General features: G+C 43.8%; 1 protein-coding gene across 1 annotated transcript in view; it reads right to left on the bottom strand.

Annotated features, from left to right (window-relative positions):
• Nucleotides 1-3193: 3193 nt before the first annotated feature.
• T265_15282 (hypothetical protein) overlaps nt 3194-13944 on the bottom strand; it is a gene marked incomplete at both ends in the record, with an annotated part of 36651 nt that continues 25900 nt past the window's right edge. Inside the window, one exon of the mRNA XM_009177393.1 lies at nt 3194-3572. Coding sequence (XP_009175657.1) covers nt 3194-3572 — 379 coding nt within the window. The remainder of the gene's footprint in view (nt 3573-13944) is intronic.

A 13944-nucleotide genomic window follows, 5' to 3' on the forward strand; every position in this document is an offset into this window, starting at 1 on the left:
TTTAGGGTAGACGCTCTCTGTTTTCCTGCTGATGAACCTGTCTTTTTGTCACCAAAGCCATCTTATTTAGGGCGCTAAAACCCGCNACCCCGCCAGGCTTGAGACAGGTAGTTCAAATTCGCCAAGATAAAAAAGTACTGAGTAGTTTGCGAAACAACAGTGTTTGGGTGGGATATTCAGTGGTCAGTTTTTGGTGTCTTTGAGTGGCTCCATCAGTCAGTCACACAGATTACGGAACGCCCAAAGCATTTGCACGTATCAGTGTGCTCGGTGGGGTTAATGCGCAAACTTTTGGTTGTCCGTTAAATAGCTCCAGTAAGATATGAAATCGGGAGCGAAAAACGAAAAAAAGTTTTTCAAACATGCAGTGCCCCTCGTTTATCTTGGAATGATTTTATGGCACCAGCTTGGATGCAAAGTGAAAGTGCAGCGTTCAGAGTTTGGGTCCACTGTTTCAACGACGATAACTGCATACCTAATGAACCCAATGACCTTAAAAAGAGGTACGTAGGTAGCTAACGGAAACCAGCACAGAGTTCTCAACAGAAAATTGCCGTCCACAAAAAGACAGCGGATCTGAAGCAACCAAATAATGACCGAAACAATGCGACGAAAATGGGTATGAAGAGATAGATCAGGGCGGTTATTGTAGCTTGAGTATAGTCATGCGGTAATCGAGACGACTTGATCCAGGTGACGAAGTCACCACTCCATCATATTTCGGATGCAGGCTGACTGTTTGGTGATCTGAAAACACTAAGCTATGTAGCTTTTGATTTAGGCGGTTAATTGAGACACTGTCATGCCCTGTGATGCCCTTATCTTCAAAGTAGACAAGACCTGTGGGCGATTCTCGCACGTAACAGGCCGATGAGTTGACAGGGTGGTGGATATGTGCTCTGGATGCTATCTAAGTGGGGTAATTGTCAAACGATGCTTCCTTACTCGCCAGCGACATCTCCACAGCGATTCCCGGTAGGCGGCGAGAATCCAGTCTATATGTTTGATGTGCAGAAGAAACAAACGGATTGAGGATCCTTATGACCTTCAGCTAATAAATAGATAATAAGTTCAAAATAGCCATTGACACATTGATTTGTTCATCCCCCTGTAAAAGCTCAAAAGGCAAGGGGACAAGTAACGTACTTCTAGCATATGCGCAAATATTCGTTCCTTCTCTGATTTCAAACATGATTCAAAGAGTTGGAAAAGGTTCGGAACCGATTGAGAAGTCATCGTGTCAGAAGGGCTTGATAAACAGTCGGTAATTATTTATTTGGGCAACGTTTCGCTTTTGACTCCGTGGTTTACACTCACGCACAGTGGGATCTCCAAGATCCGCGGTTTTGGCTAATATATTTATGGAAGAATTTGAACAGAGAACTTTGGCCGGATTCCCACACCCACCTAAGATATTCTGGCGTTGTGTAGATGGCACTTGCGTCGTAAAGAAGTAAGTTTTACAATTATCTGAATGAACTGAGTCCACCGATCAAATTTAGTATGGAGATGGGTAAACTGGCTTTTTTAGACTGCATGACGCATAAGATCGGGGGAAAACTAAATACCACAGTGTACGAGAAGCCAACCGACAGTGAGGCAGCTTTGAACTACTCGTCTGCTCATCCGAAGTCGGCATTCGTCAGTATTGCCTAATCAATGTTTGGGCATTTGAGGCCTTGTACACAGAAGAAGCTGATAGGACAACGACTCTAATTGAAGTAAAGAACAAACCTCTGGGTAGTGGATATCCAGTTAGCTTGATCAGGCGTCAATTGCGAAGAGTTTTGGTACCGGTGGCGAAACCCAAACGGGAATGGGTCGGTGTTATTCCATATAAGCCAGGCGCATCGGAGGTCATTCGAAGAATTCTAAACACGGCTAACATAAGAGTAGTTTTCCAGAGGGGAAACATTTCTCGATCTACACTGGTGCAATTGAAGCAAAACCAGGGACGGTGTCTACAAAATTAAGTGTATTGACTGCACTAAGGTCGATATAGGACAGACGGCTAGGAAACTTCACACCAGAAGCGGAGAGCAAAGTAGAGAAATAAACAGGCAACCGAGAAACGCGGATGAATATCGAGCGGTACTGAATCGCGGAACACGCACTAGACACGGGACAAAAAAGATTCAGAAAATGTTGAGGTTTCGAGGGGAGAACTACGGTCCACGTCACGAAGACTGACAGTCGAAGCGGTAGAAATCGTCAAGCATCCAAGTGTTGACAGAACAGAAGGCGTGGAACTGGCAAGCGTGTGAAGAACGGTTTTGGATCAGTCGAGCTGACAAGTGTTGGTGTGCGATTATCAGAAGGAACAGTAGCCATCATTTGAATTCTACTTGACCTCATCCAGCTCACCTCAAACTAAATTATCGGAGCACTCACAACCCCACAGAGACCAAGGAAAATCTACCAGTGGCGCCCGAGGTGAACCATCAATTGAAGCATCCTGAGGTGAAAGGTTAACGAGCCAAACCTGATCAGAATTAATTTGGAACTCTTCCAATCCACCAAAGCAAGATTTTGACAACCACGCTAACCGACATGAGCCGTTAATTGACACTCAATACCTGATCTAGTGTGATAATCTGAAGAGGTTCCCCGTCTACCTTAACACCTGGCCACCTTGGTGACCTGTTAATTTGACCTGATGAAACTTTTGTGTTAAAAGCGAAAATTCGCTCAAATAAAAAACTACCGATTGTTTATCAAGTCCATCTGAAACAATGATTCAAATAGACTCGACTGGTTTCTAAGTAATCTTCGTTTATTATGCGTGCAGCAAGGTAGTTATGTACACTTCACCAGTGATGAAACCAAAACTTTGTAAAAAATGTCGAACATGAGAACGAGATGACTTTACTAGGCAAATAAGAGTAGAAATCGCAGTCCTTTTCACCCAGATGAAGCCATACTGAGGTGAGTGCGACCGTCAGATTTGAATGAGGGGTGTGTGAAGAGCAGTTCTGGGACGGAAGTTTGTGCAACAAACCCCATCCCGTCCGATCCTCAGGATCAAGGAACAACAAAGAAGTAAATGTGAAAATGTTCGAAAATCTGATTCTTTTGTGGGATGGTGATGAATTACGCGATGTGGCTGTTCGACTGAGGGGTGGGTGGGCAGATTAGGCAAGCGTCGAAATAAACAAAAATATGTCTAATCTACAAAATATTCTACAATGTTTTACTACTTCGAAGTGGCAGCCGAATTATGATCTGGAGACGGACTTGGGGATCTTGTAGCCAATGGAGAGGTGGATGAATGTATAAATAAATTAGATGAAGTGAGCTTTGATTCACCAACAGCCGACAAAGTCTTGAAGGATGTCATGAAACTAGTTCGTACACCAGCTGCAAGCGCAGCGATAGTATCGGTTGGCGCGTTCAGTCGGTTGGCAAATTTGATGCGCAGTCTCTTTGCGGTTGAGCTAGAAGATGAAGTAGATGAAACTGACGAACAGTCTCCTGTGCAGTCAGGGGTGGAGCACGATGGTGCGGTTGAGGTTTTGTCTGATGGTGACCGGGCTTCGGGCATACCCAGTAAGTTGGCTGGAACTGGGCTGAACCTAAAATGTGGAAGAGACAGTAGTCCATGACGTAAACGTGGGAAGATAAGTTATGTCAGCGAGTGTAGCAAAACGTTGCTTGCTTCCCATGTCCCGTCATAGGCAAGATCTTACCTAAAGAAAATGACAGAGATGAGCAGACTTCTGGTGAACTCTCGCTATGAAGTGATGAAGGGTGGCTTGAATGGAAAAAGTGCAATTTCGAAGAACTCAGCAGTGGGGATGTCGAACACATTCTGGCGCACCACAGTCGCAGGGTGGACCGTAAGGCTGAAGCTTCACCTGGACCTTTGACAATTATTTGAAACACTTAGTTACTGACAGATTTATAAGTAGCGTAATCAGAGACACAATTAGCGTGCCTCATTCGGGCTTTTCGCAAAGCGATCGAAATGATAAAACCCAGAAATTGGGGCATAAACACCCAGGTTCCGAGATTGTTCTGATTTCTATAGGAGGGAATCGGGTTCATTCTCCATTTTATTACCAGTCCAAGATAATCGAAATTCGTTTGGTCCCGTTGAGAATAGAAAACTGAGAACATCAAACCAACCGGTTCATGTGCGTCGGGGCTCCACGGGCTTTCAAAATCTACAAAAATTTGGAGCTCTGTTTTTGTTCAGATAAACATTCGACATTCAGCTCCTACTGACTAACAACCAATAGAGCCAAAAGTAGCGTTCCATTGTTGCAAATTTTCCTTCATTTTCATGCATTTGTTGAGAGCCGGTTAACTAAATGCTTGCGAAATAATACTGAGGCCACACCGTTCTTACACATTTGTACACTGATGAAGGAAACTACTCACAAGGTTGCTGAGAACCCTTCGACAGCCCACGACCGGTTTCGCCCTTCTTGGTGCTCATTAGGTAGGCGCAGTCTCCGAGTTTCCCTCAACCTTATGTTCTACTTGAACCCAAATTGGACTGTTTTCGAGAAATACACTCGCAAATCAGTTCGGTCTTCACGAGAGACTAAATCGAAGAATGAAACCAGTCGTGGGCCGTCGAAGAGTTTTCAGCAACCTTGTGAGTAGTTTCCTCTATGAAAATATACTGCGATATCTCGAATATCGTGCCAACTGAATTATGAGACGGACTGTGTGCAGCACATTCAGTTGTGGAATATCATAAACGAAAGATTCAGTTGAGTCTCTCGTGAAAACCAAACTCATTTGCAAATTAGTGTATTTGTCCACTGATGTTCTGTGTAGAGCATTCAATTTCAGAAGATTAGCCAAATCAACTGCTCGTTAACTCTAAAGCCAGATTCGATCTGTTCTGCACCTAAGTCCGAATACATCTAGCTGAGTGCCTAACATTTCGCGAAACGTTTTAAGGCCACTAAATTGATCTAAATTGTGGCAACCTCTAAGGAGTATTCGAAATGCGCGACGTTCTCAGATTCAGAACTGCTGCTCTTAGATTACAAATTCCTTCCCTCCCTCTCGTGATAAGCAGCGAGGTGACATAGTCTGACCTCAATAGTGAATACAACACTTTGGACTAGTGAATGTCGGCTTCCGAGTCACTTGTATCAGAACAAGCGGCCGAGGGTGCCGCTGCGAAACTTCATTGAAAGAAAGCCTCGGCCAACAATTACTGACTCAGGATAGATTTTCTTGGACCAAGTGGAAAGTTGCAGGGCACGGAACGGTTCATTTCATTCATATACGAGGCGTGCTCTTGTTCAGGAAGTGATGGTTTCAGGGTCACATTTTTGACGGTTTTAGTCAAAACCAAGAGTACCTGTCCGTTAGAAAACGTTTATACTAAGTGTCTTCCATCTTCAAGGTCAACCGTAGATGGACTGAGTATCATTTTCAATCTGGCTTGATGAACAAAATTAAGAGCAGGTTTTTGGATTACACATCATCTGATGTTCACGTGTGAGACTAGTCACGACGTAAATTGATGGAGCCAGGTGTAAAGTGTCAGGGCACAAAACAAATCGTATTTGAGGATTACCTATGTCCAGGAAGCGTTCGAAAAAGTAAGAAAAGTGGCAGGTTCAGAGGTCTCAATCACACATTCAATTGGGGGGAACCACAATGGGAAGAAGGAGATATTCAGCTCGGTTCGTTGTCAGAAAGAAAAGGAAGTGGAACCGCAAGTGGAACGATGACAAATCATGGCAACGTCTCAATATGTACCGCCATATTAATAAGATCATCGTTTTGAACCTGGGAATTTGAGTAACAAGTGCTCTTGTGCACGGATATGGATGTAGACCTATTCAGAACAACATAGACTATGATGTTCCGAGCTGGGAGAGGGCGGATTGCATCAAGTGAAAACAAGTGACCTAAGGAGCGTTTGACCCGCCTTCCTGTTTAGGTGAACATCAAGGATGGCACCGATGTCTTTAACGAACCTAATAAATTCATGCAGAAAATAAGCTTAGAGAGAAAACAGTCCCTTAAAAAGTCCAGCTGCCTGCCTGATCGATCCAAATTTGAAGTAACTGGCAAAAGTAAGATAAATTTAACAGATTTCCTTGCTCAAGACAAAGACATACGTTTCAGACGTCTATATCTTAGATTCGTAAAGTTCTAGTCAACTGAGCCACCCTGTTTGAAATAATCTCCAAAAAGACGATTACTCGGAACACGCTCTGGCCAGAAAACCTCTCGAGCGATTTGTTTCCAACGGTGATTTGCCTGCAAGACAACTCAGTGCCGCTAGTCTGACGTGAGCTGATGAATTACATTTCAGGAACTTCTGTCTGATACAGACAGGTAACGCAAATCAGTTCTGGTGCGCTGACGAATTCTTCATAGTTTGTTCATTCAAATGCATCGGTAATATGCACCGTACACAGAAAGATCATCCATAGTCACGGAAGACCAAGATTGATTTACTGTACAAACACAATGAAACTGATCGGTATACCCAAAACATGTATCCTAACTCCTGAACAGGTCAACTGACTTTCGTGTACGTATTCTGGCAACATCGAAGATCACAGCTATCAGAGAGCTGCCCAAGTTCTGCGTGCACAGAAGCGACTCGCGTTGGTGTTACCGTCTCCCTTGCGACGACCAGTGAACGCTGCTCGAGAAGATCAAGCTGATGGCGACTGATGCAATCCTATATATGTCTGTATGTCTCCCCGTACAATAGCTGATTTACTCAATGGCCCTAGAAGGAGCTTACTACTGCGTCCCTTTGTTTTCTGTCTGAAAACCTCGCACTTTTATTCACATGTACCTTGCTCATCATCATTGGAGTATACGTTGTCGGCCTTGTTTACTTATGACTATCCTCTTTTGACACACAACTCACGTTAGTTCAATGCAGTCATTCAAACGTTGGCGATGAGAAACCTGTCTCTAAATAACGAGAAGACATTTGGAAGTAACATCCAACAGGGGAATGAATCCGTACTAGTGCGTAAAAGATTGCTGTTCTTATAGGTCAGAATGAAGCACGCTTTCGGCGCTGAACAACGCATTGGCGGAAAAAAGTATAAATTCATACTACTGACAATGGGGCACGGAATTCATTAAAATTCCCATTCTACTCACGTCACATATGGATTAGAGAAAGGAAACGCGCTTCAAAGCTCACGAATAGCACTGCGCATAGCATGAGAAAGGTCTGAAGTCTGCTGTGCGATTAGGGAAAGGGGGGAGGGCGGTCATTCGGTGGAAGATTCAAATTCCCTAGAATAGTTTCTAAACATGAAAAGCCTTCAACCAGAAAGGATGCTGACAAGATGAAAGCAGTTACGTTCGTTTTTCGACGATCACATTGTTACGTCAACTGAAAAGGCCCGTTGCTGGATTCTTAAATTCTCTTTCCAATGAATTAATCTTAGGAAATAAGAAAGCTTCGTTCCCATAAGAAAAACGGAAAATGTCCACCCCGAATTCTCCCGAAGGAACAACTGGTTCTGTCTCCACTGGGTGTCGACATTCTAGCGTAGTTTACAAATGTGGTTTCCTCTTATTTTAACGCACGACTCATTCTATTGTATGCATACAATAATATACGGTGTCGTATTATGGTACGAGGTAATAGTCTATGACGTTGAGGCCACCGGCGTGAGTTATCCCTGGAGAGTACACAACAGAATGTCAAGACAAGAATGGTCTGTTGAGATATGAGCACCATTCTGATGGTTTCACTTCATTATTAAGAAATAGGATCCTACCTATCACAACCGTTTTTCTTGAATTAAGGAAAACCATTTTTTTATTTTTGGGCACTTTGTAGTTCACAATTTGTTGATTAACAGTGTGATAAATTATCACTTGGGACAGTTTGTTTGGCGCGGTTCACGTCACCTAAACCAACTTATTGTCAAATGGTTTCTGGTTCCAAGTTCCTCGGAAGTTTCTAAGGTAATCATTACCAAGAATTGCTGACATGGATGAAACTGTCGCACAGCACTTTATGATTTTCGGTGAAGAGTGACTCCGATTTCAGGAAGGAGGCACAGATAAACCTCAAAATCGCCTTACCGACTACAGCCCAAACCGACTTCCAATAGGATCACATAGTAAAACACGTATGGTCGAGCGGGCGTACGTCATTGGAGGCACGGTTTTGATTGTGATTAAAAGACTCCTCTGGTTGGTCTATTTTCAGACGTACGATCAGTGGGTCCACTAGATATGGTCGAGCGGGCGTACCTCATTGGAGGTACGGTTTTGATTGTGATTAAACGACTCCTCTGGTTGGTCTACTTTCAGACGTACGATCAGTGGGTCCACTAGATGAACGTGGGTGTGTGTTGCACAGCCAAGCAATGGCTGCTGTCTAGCTGGTACACGCATGGCAACTCAAATCAAAGCTACAAGAGGCGGTAAAAGTATCTATCTAATCTTGTCAAAAATATCCATAAAAGTGAACAACTTCTGACTCTTATTAACCCTTCCAAAACACTGGTTTCAAACAGCACCGCTCACAAAACGCTGTCCATTATCCGCACAATGCTCTCAGCTGCAAAACCTACGCTGAAATGTTGCATTTTGTGGCGTTTGTGCCCAAATCAGAAATCGTCCTCATCTACAATCGTGTTTTTGCAGCTCACCGAATTTCATTGTTCACTGAATCAACCATGCCTCTGGCTGAAAAGCCCTGTGGGATAATTTCCCAGCATCGCTGAGACCCCGGAATGCCTGAATGGGGCTTAATAGCTTGGAGTGGTACTCTCAACTCAATTGCCCGATGGCTTTAGTTCATCAGGGATACGTCATAGCTTTCGAAAATCCAACTCCATTGTGCGAGTACTGAGTGCTTTATAAAACAGAGATGGCACGCACCAAGCAAGCTGCCCGCAAGAGTACTGGTGCGAAGGCCACGAAGAAGCAGCTCACAACAAAGACCGCGCGCGAAAGTGCACCAGCCACCGGTGGTGTGAAGAAGCTACAGGCCTGGGACCATCGCTCTCCGTGAGATCCGCCGTTACCAGAAGTCCACGGAGCTGCTCATCCGTCAAATGCCCTTCCAACGCCTGGTGAGGGAAATCGTTCAAGACTTCAATACCGACCTCAGGCTCCAGAGCTCGGCTGTCACTGCTCTACAGGAAGCGAGCGAGGCCAATTTGGTTGGCCTGTTCGAGGACACCAACCTGTGTGCTATTCACGCCAAGCGGGTCACCATCATGCCTACGAACATCCGGCTTGCACGCCGCATCCGTGATAGCGATATGCAGATAACATCGGAAAGCATATTTTCAGACTTTATTCAAATGGTCGTAGATCAATAATTTGCTATTTATCTAAGGTTTACTATTAATGACCTTACTGAAGAAACTAGTCCCTAAAGGATAATTAGCGTGGAGAGAGTGCTTACACATTGTGGAAAATGACACGATCACTCATGGCTGACGGAGAACGACCCAGTGTGCGAGTTTATTTTTGGAGAACCCAAGTTGCCAGATGCATTGTACTGTGTAACTAACTTGGGCAGCAGCTGTCGACCAGTCGGCTGTTTGTCTGTTCACCGAGCTTGACGAGTGCGTACCCGATGCGTTTGATAATTTACTGCCAAACATGACGAACAGATCAACAGCCACCTGATCAGAAACCAACACACGTACCCGAGCTACCATTAATTTGAGTGTTTCTATATCTGTTTGGTTCAGTACAATGGTAAGAAACTGATTGTCACGGTTAGATAATCGAAATAGACCCATCTAAAAATAGTCCAATAACCAATACATTACCACAGCCTTTCTTTAAATTAATAAGCACCTGTCGGAGTTCAGCAGCAAAGTCGATTTGTCAACTGATCAAACGTGCAACAGTTTGATTAATAATTCCTCCAGTTAGAGGTTGCTGTTTGCTTAGCTACAAGGTAGGGCGGACATCTGGGTTACCGAACTTTTCGTGTTTGCCCACTTTTCCCGTAGATATGCGGTAAACAGGAACTAAGAAACATCACTCCACATGTTTCGGGGGTGGAAGTAGGGTGGGCACTGTAGTTTCACGGAGAGAATAATGCCTAAAGGCTTTAAGGCTAACCGTGTACCAAGTGATCGGGCAGATAGTTGAGCGAAGCGTGACGCAAGGCAGATAAAACAGATCAGGATGAAACTTTTGAGTTCTGTTGCTTAGGTCATTTCAATCGAATATCGATGCTTGACTCAAGGAGTGGAGGGATTTTTCAAGCATCGTTTTTTCTTCTGCAGAGTTTCTGTCAGCAGGAAGTTGGTTTTCAGTAGTGCCTGAAAGTAGTATTCATCTGTTTGTCGGGTCTGACCCTGAAAACGTCACGTCACGAACGACGATATCAGCGTCAACGCACAGTAGCTTGTTTAGTTCCCCCCGCCCCACTTGTGATTCTCTGTGTGTGGTTGCTCAACCGGAACGCAGCTTTTAAGGCATTTTGTTGGACTTGTTAATGGTTGTACTCGATTACTTCATCGGATGTTTTTTTTTTCAATAGTTTTGTTACTTTTTCCCGGTTTGTCCAGTGACAGTTATTATTGGACACGGTTTCTTCTTTCCCAGAAAACAACCGGTGATCTACCCAGCGCGTCTGTTTGTAACTCAAAGCCACGAGTGGCTCGGCCAGTGGGTAGCTCATTGAAGCGGAGAGTCAAGAACGTTACAATACACGGTTAAGAATTCACTGAGTTTGTTCTATACGTTTAACCACGCATCATGTTCAATCAATCGTATGACGCGACGCTTTCCTCACCCTAGCACATTGGAAAACCCTCGCCACTCGAAGCTACAGTTAGTTTAAGACACATTTTGAAATTAGGGAGTAAAAAACAGTAAAAGGTAGTGAGAAATTTGAAATTTTCGAGAGCCACAATGTTACGTTCACCGTACAACAATTTAGGAGACTACAGTCCAAGTTTCTCATACCACGCAGCACTAATCGAGAGGAATTTTAAAAGGAAAACCCACATTTTCACTTTCTAGACGTCAGGGAAAAAGGCCTGATGAAAGATTTTTATTAGAAACGCATGCAATCCCTCTAACTTTTTCAAAAAATTCATGTTGACGCCATCTACACATCAAACTGTTGAAAGTGCAAGACTTTCTAGAAGCATTGGGATTCGTTATCCAAGCAGTCTGTAGCAAGGAACACGTGGAGTCCAGCTGTATAAGTGTGACCATAATCACGTCTTCGATAGTTCAGGCAGTGGAGCGCCCTTTTAAAATGCCGCGGTTTGGGTTCAGCACAGGCGTCAGTTCGTTAGATAATGTGTGTACGTGAGCCTTCAGTTCATGCTATACCAGATCCCTTTCTGTTTCAGAGCCAACAACTTGAAATCACTTCATCACAATCATAAATGACTGTAAGCGCACCTGTCGTTTGATTTTTTTCAGATTCTAGATAATTTCCTTCATAACTTCAACCCAAACAATCAGCCTTTTTAAAATAGCCGTGTTACTGATGAGTAACTGTCGTGTTAATTACACTCCGTATTTGGTCCCTGCAGACTTTGTGACAACGAGAATTACAAAACCACTGATCTATGGTCTTTCGAAAATAAAATGAAAAGAAAAACACTGTCAGCTGTCAGTTCCAACGATTCTGCGTAGCTCCAATCTGGGCTAAAACTGTTAACATTACAGCAAAACGGTCAGCTAGTTGCTGCTCACACTAACTTCGTCAAACACCTAGATCCTGTTACCTTTCTACAATGGTTAAGGCTTTCAGTGGACTCAAGAAATCCAACCATACTTTGGAAATTTATGAAATATGAATATGGAACTGTGAAGTATGAAATATTAAAAATACACTTCCCAAAACTCAGCAGCGTTCTACGTCAACCGTGGTTTACTCGGCGACCTTCCGGAAGATAGGTTGACTCTCCGAATATTGTAAAAGATGTATTTATCGGTCATGAGAGAATAGAAATGTATTTAGTGAATATACTCACATTTCCAAACTAATTTGGTTTTCCGAGAGACCCATCTGGAACCCAGCTGAATCTCTCGTTTGTGACGTTTTCAGGCAACTGAATGTGCTGCACCAGGCCGCCTCATGTTTCAGTCGCTACGATATTCGAGATATCGCAACACACGGATACTACTCCTCAGGTTGCTGAAATTCGCCGACAGCCCATGACCGTTTCGCCCTTCTTGGGGCTCATCAGGTAGGCGCATTCCCCGAGTTTCCGTTAATCTTATGTTCTACTTGATACCCAATCGCACTAAATTAGAGAACTACACTCATTTGCAAACTAATTTGGTTAAGCAATTTGGTTTCGAACAGAATATAAGGTTGACAGAAACTAGGGGACTGCGCCTAGCTGATGAACACCAAGAATGATGAAACCGGTTGTGGGCTGTCGGTGGATTTTTAGCAACCTTATGAGTAGTGCACTACAAGTAGAAATGTGTTTGACTCTGTTCTTCCCTCGCCAACCAAAGTTGTTTAAGTTGGAATCAGCGTGACCAATCCAATATGCTTCGATCTGCTAAATTTACTGGGTTTAACTGATGAGCGCGACTTCGACTGGACATGCCACCCTATTGCAGTTGGGACTGCGTAGTTTAATGCACTGAGACATCCGAGTGGTCTAGCGAAATCGGTGTAAATCCCCTGAGGGTTCGGTTGTCTGACGAAGATACCAAAATCGATGCAACGAAGAGGGAAGGAGTAGAAATATTCTGCTCAAAAAGAAACAAGGGACTGTTTGGCTGGCTAAACTATTCTCTGGCTTACTGTAAAACTTGCTATGCGCGTTCCTGTTCACATTATCGAAACGCAAGAAATGCTTTCTACTTTTTCAAACTACCATGATTCACCTCCTGAGCGGACACATTGGACTTACATCCCAAACACAATCAGTTTTGTCCAGTACAGTGAAAGACAACCGGAAGGAATTTTCGGTTTTACCAGATTAAAGGATATTTCCCTAAAACTGTGTTACCGCAGTTGCCAGCTGGACAGCATAATGACGTGTATGTATATGCAGTAGGTTAATACGAAGATGTAAATTATGGAAAAGATGGACCATAGAAAACAAGGATGGTTCATCATCACAAGCCATATCCACAAGTGTGCGATCATCTGCCGTTTCCGTTCAAATCGACTCCGGATCGGTCTTCACCTATGGACTTTTTCAGACAGCTGTCTCCTGTTATCATATCGGTAGCTCAAAACCCATCGTTCTTTAGGCAACCACGGTGGCAAATCCCTAAATACCTTGTACGTCACTTGTTCCTTTCACATCCTACATATTACAGACTCGATCGATGACCGAGTCTGGTTTTTACGAAGATACAAGTGGTTACATACAAGTGCTGGAAACTTGAGTATGAGAGAGTAGAGGATTATATCCACACTCACGCACATGCGGCACTCATTTCCTTCCAGCTCAACAGATCTCCGCAACAAATAGACCCGTGTAAGCTGTTAGTTAGAAAATTGTTGGTATGCGTCTGAACACCAGCAAGATAAAGAAGGATAATCCAATATTTTCATGCCCCATATTCATAAATCAGGCAACAGCTACTCACAAAAAATAAAGTGTAAAATTAGCCTCTACATCCAAAATCCAGGTACGAAGTCGATGTAACTCTGTGTGGGCAAGCAAACTGAGTTTTCCATAGAGGAAAAAGTCCACAGGTCAGGTGGCAAATATGGTCATTGGCTGGTACGCTGAACTGGGCAATTCATGCTGGAGTGACCTTGTCCTTCCGAGTTCCGGCTTGTGACCTTTATTGATTTGACTCCGAGGAGTTCCTTGTTTCTCCTCCTTGAGTGTTCCGGTTGAGGTGGTGGTCTTTTGCACGTAGAGGTGCGTAAATTGGATCCAGTTCGATGCACCGGTTGATCGAATCTGTCGTGGAGTACCATGCTTCCAGAAATTCTCTTCCGTGTCGCGTGTCTCCGTATGCCAAAATTTTCGCGTTTTCCAGATTGAATTTGTGGCCTCCTTGGTCCTCGTGTATAGA

Source organism: Opisthorchis viverrini (genome assembly GCF_000715545.1).
Source record: "Opisthorchis viverrini unplaced genomic scaffold opera_v5_416, whole genome shotgun sequence".
Classification (NCBI taxonomy): domain Eukaryota; kingdom Metazoa; phylum Platyhelminthes; class Trematoda; order Opisthorchiida; family Opisthorchiidae; genus Opisthorchis; species Opisthorchis viverrini.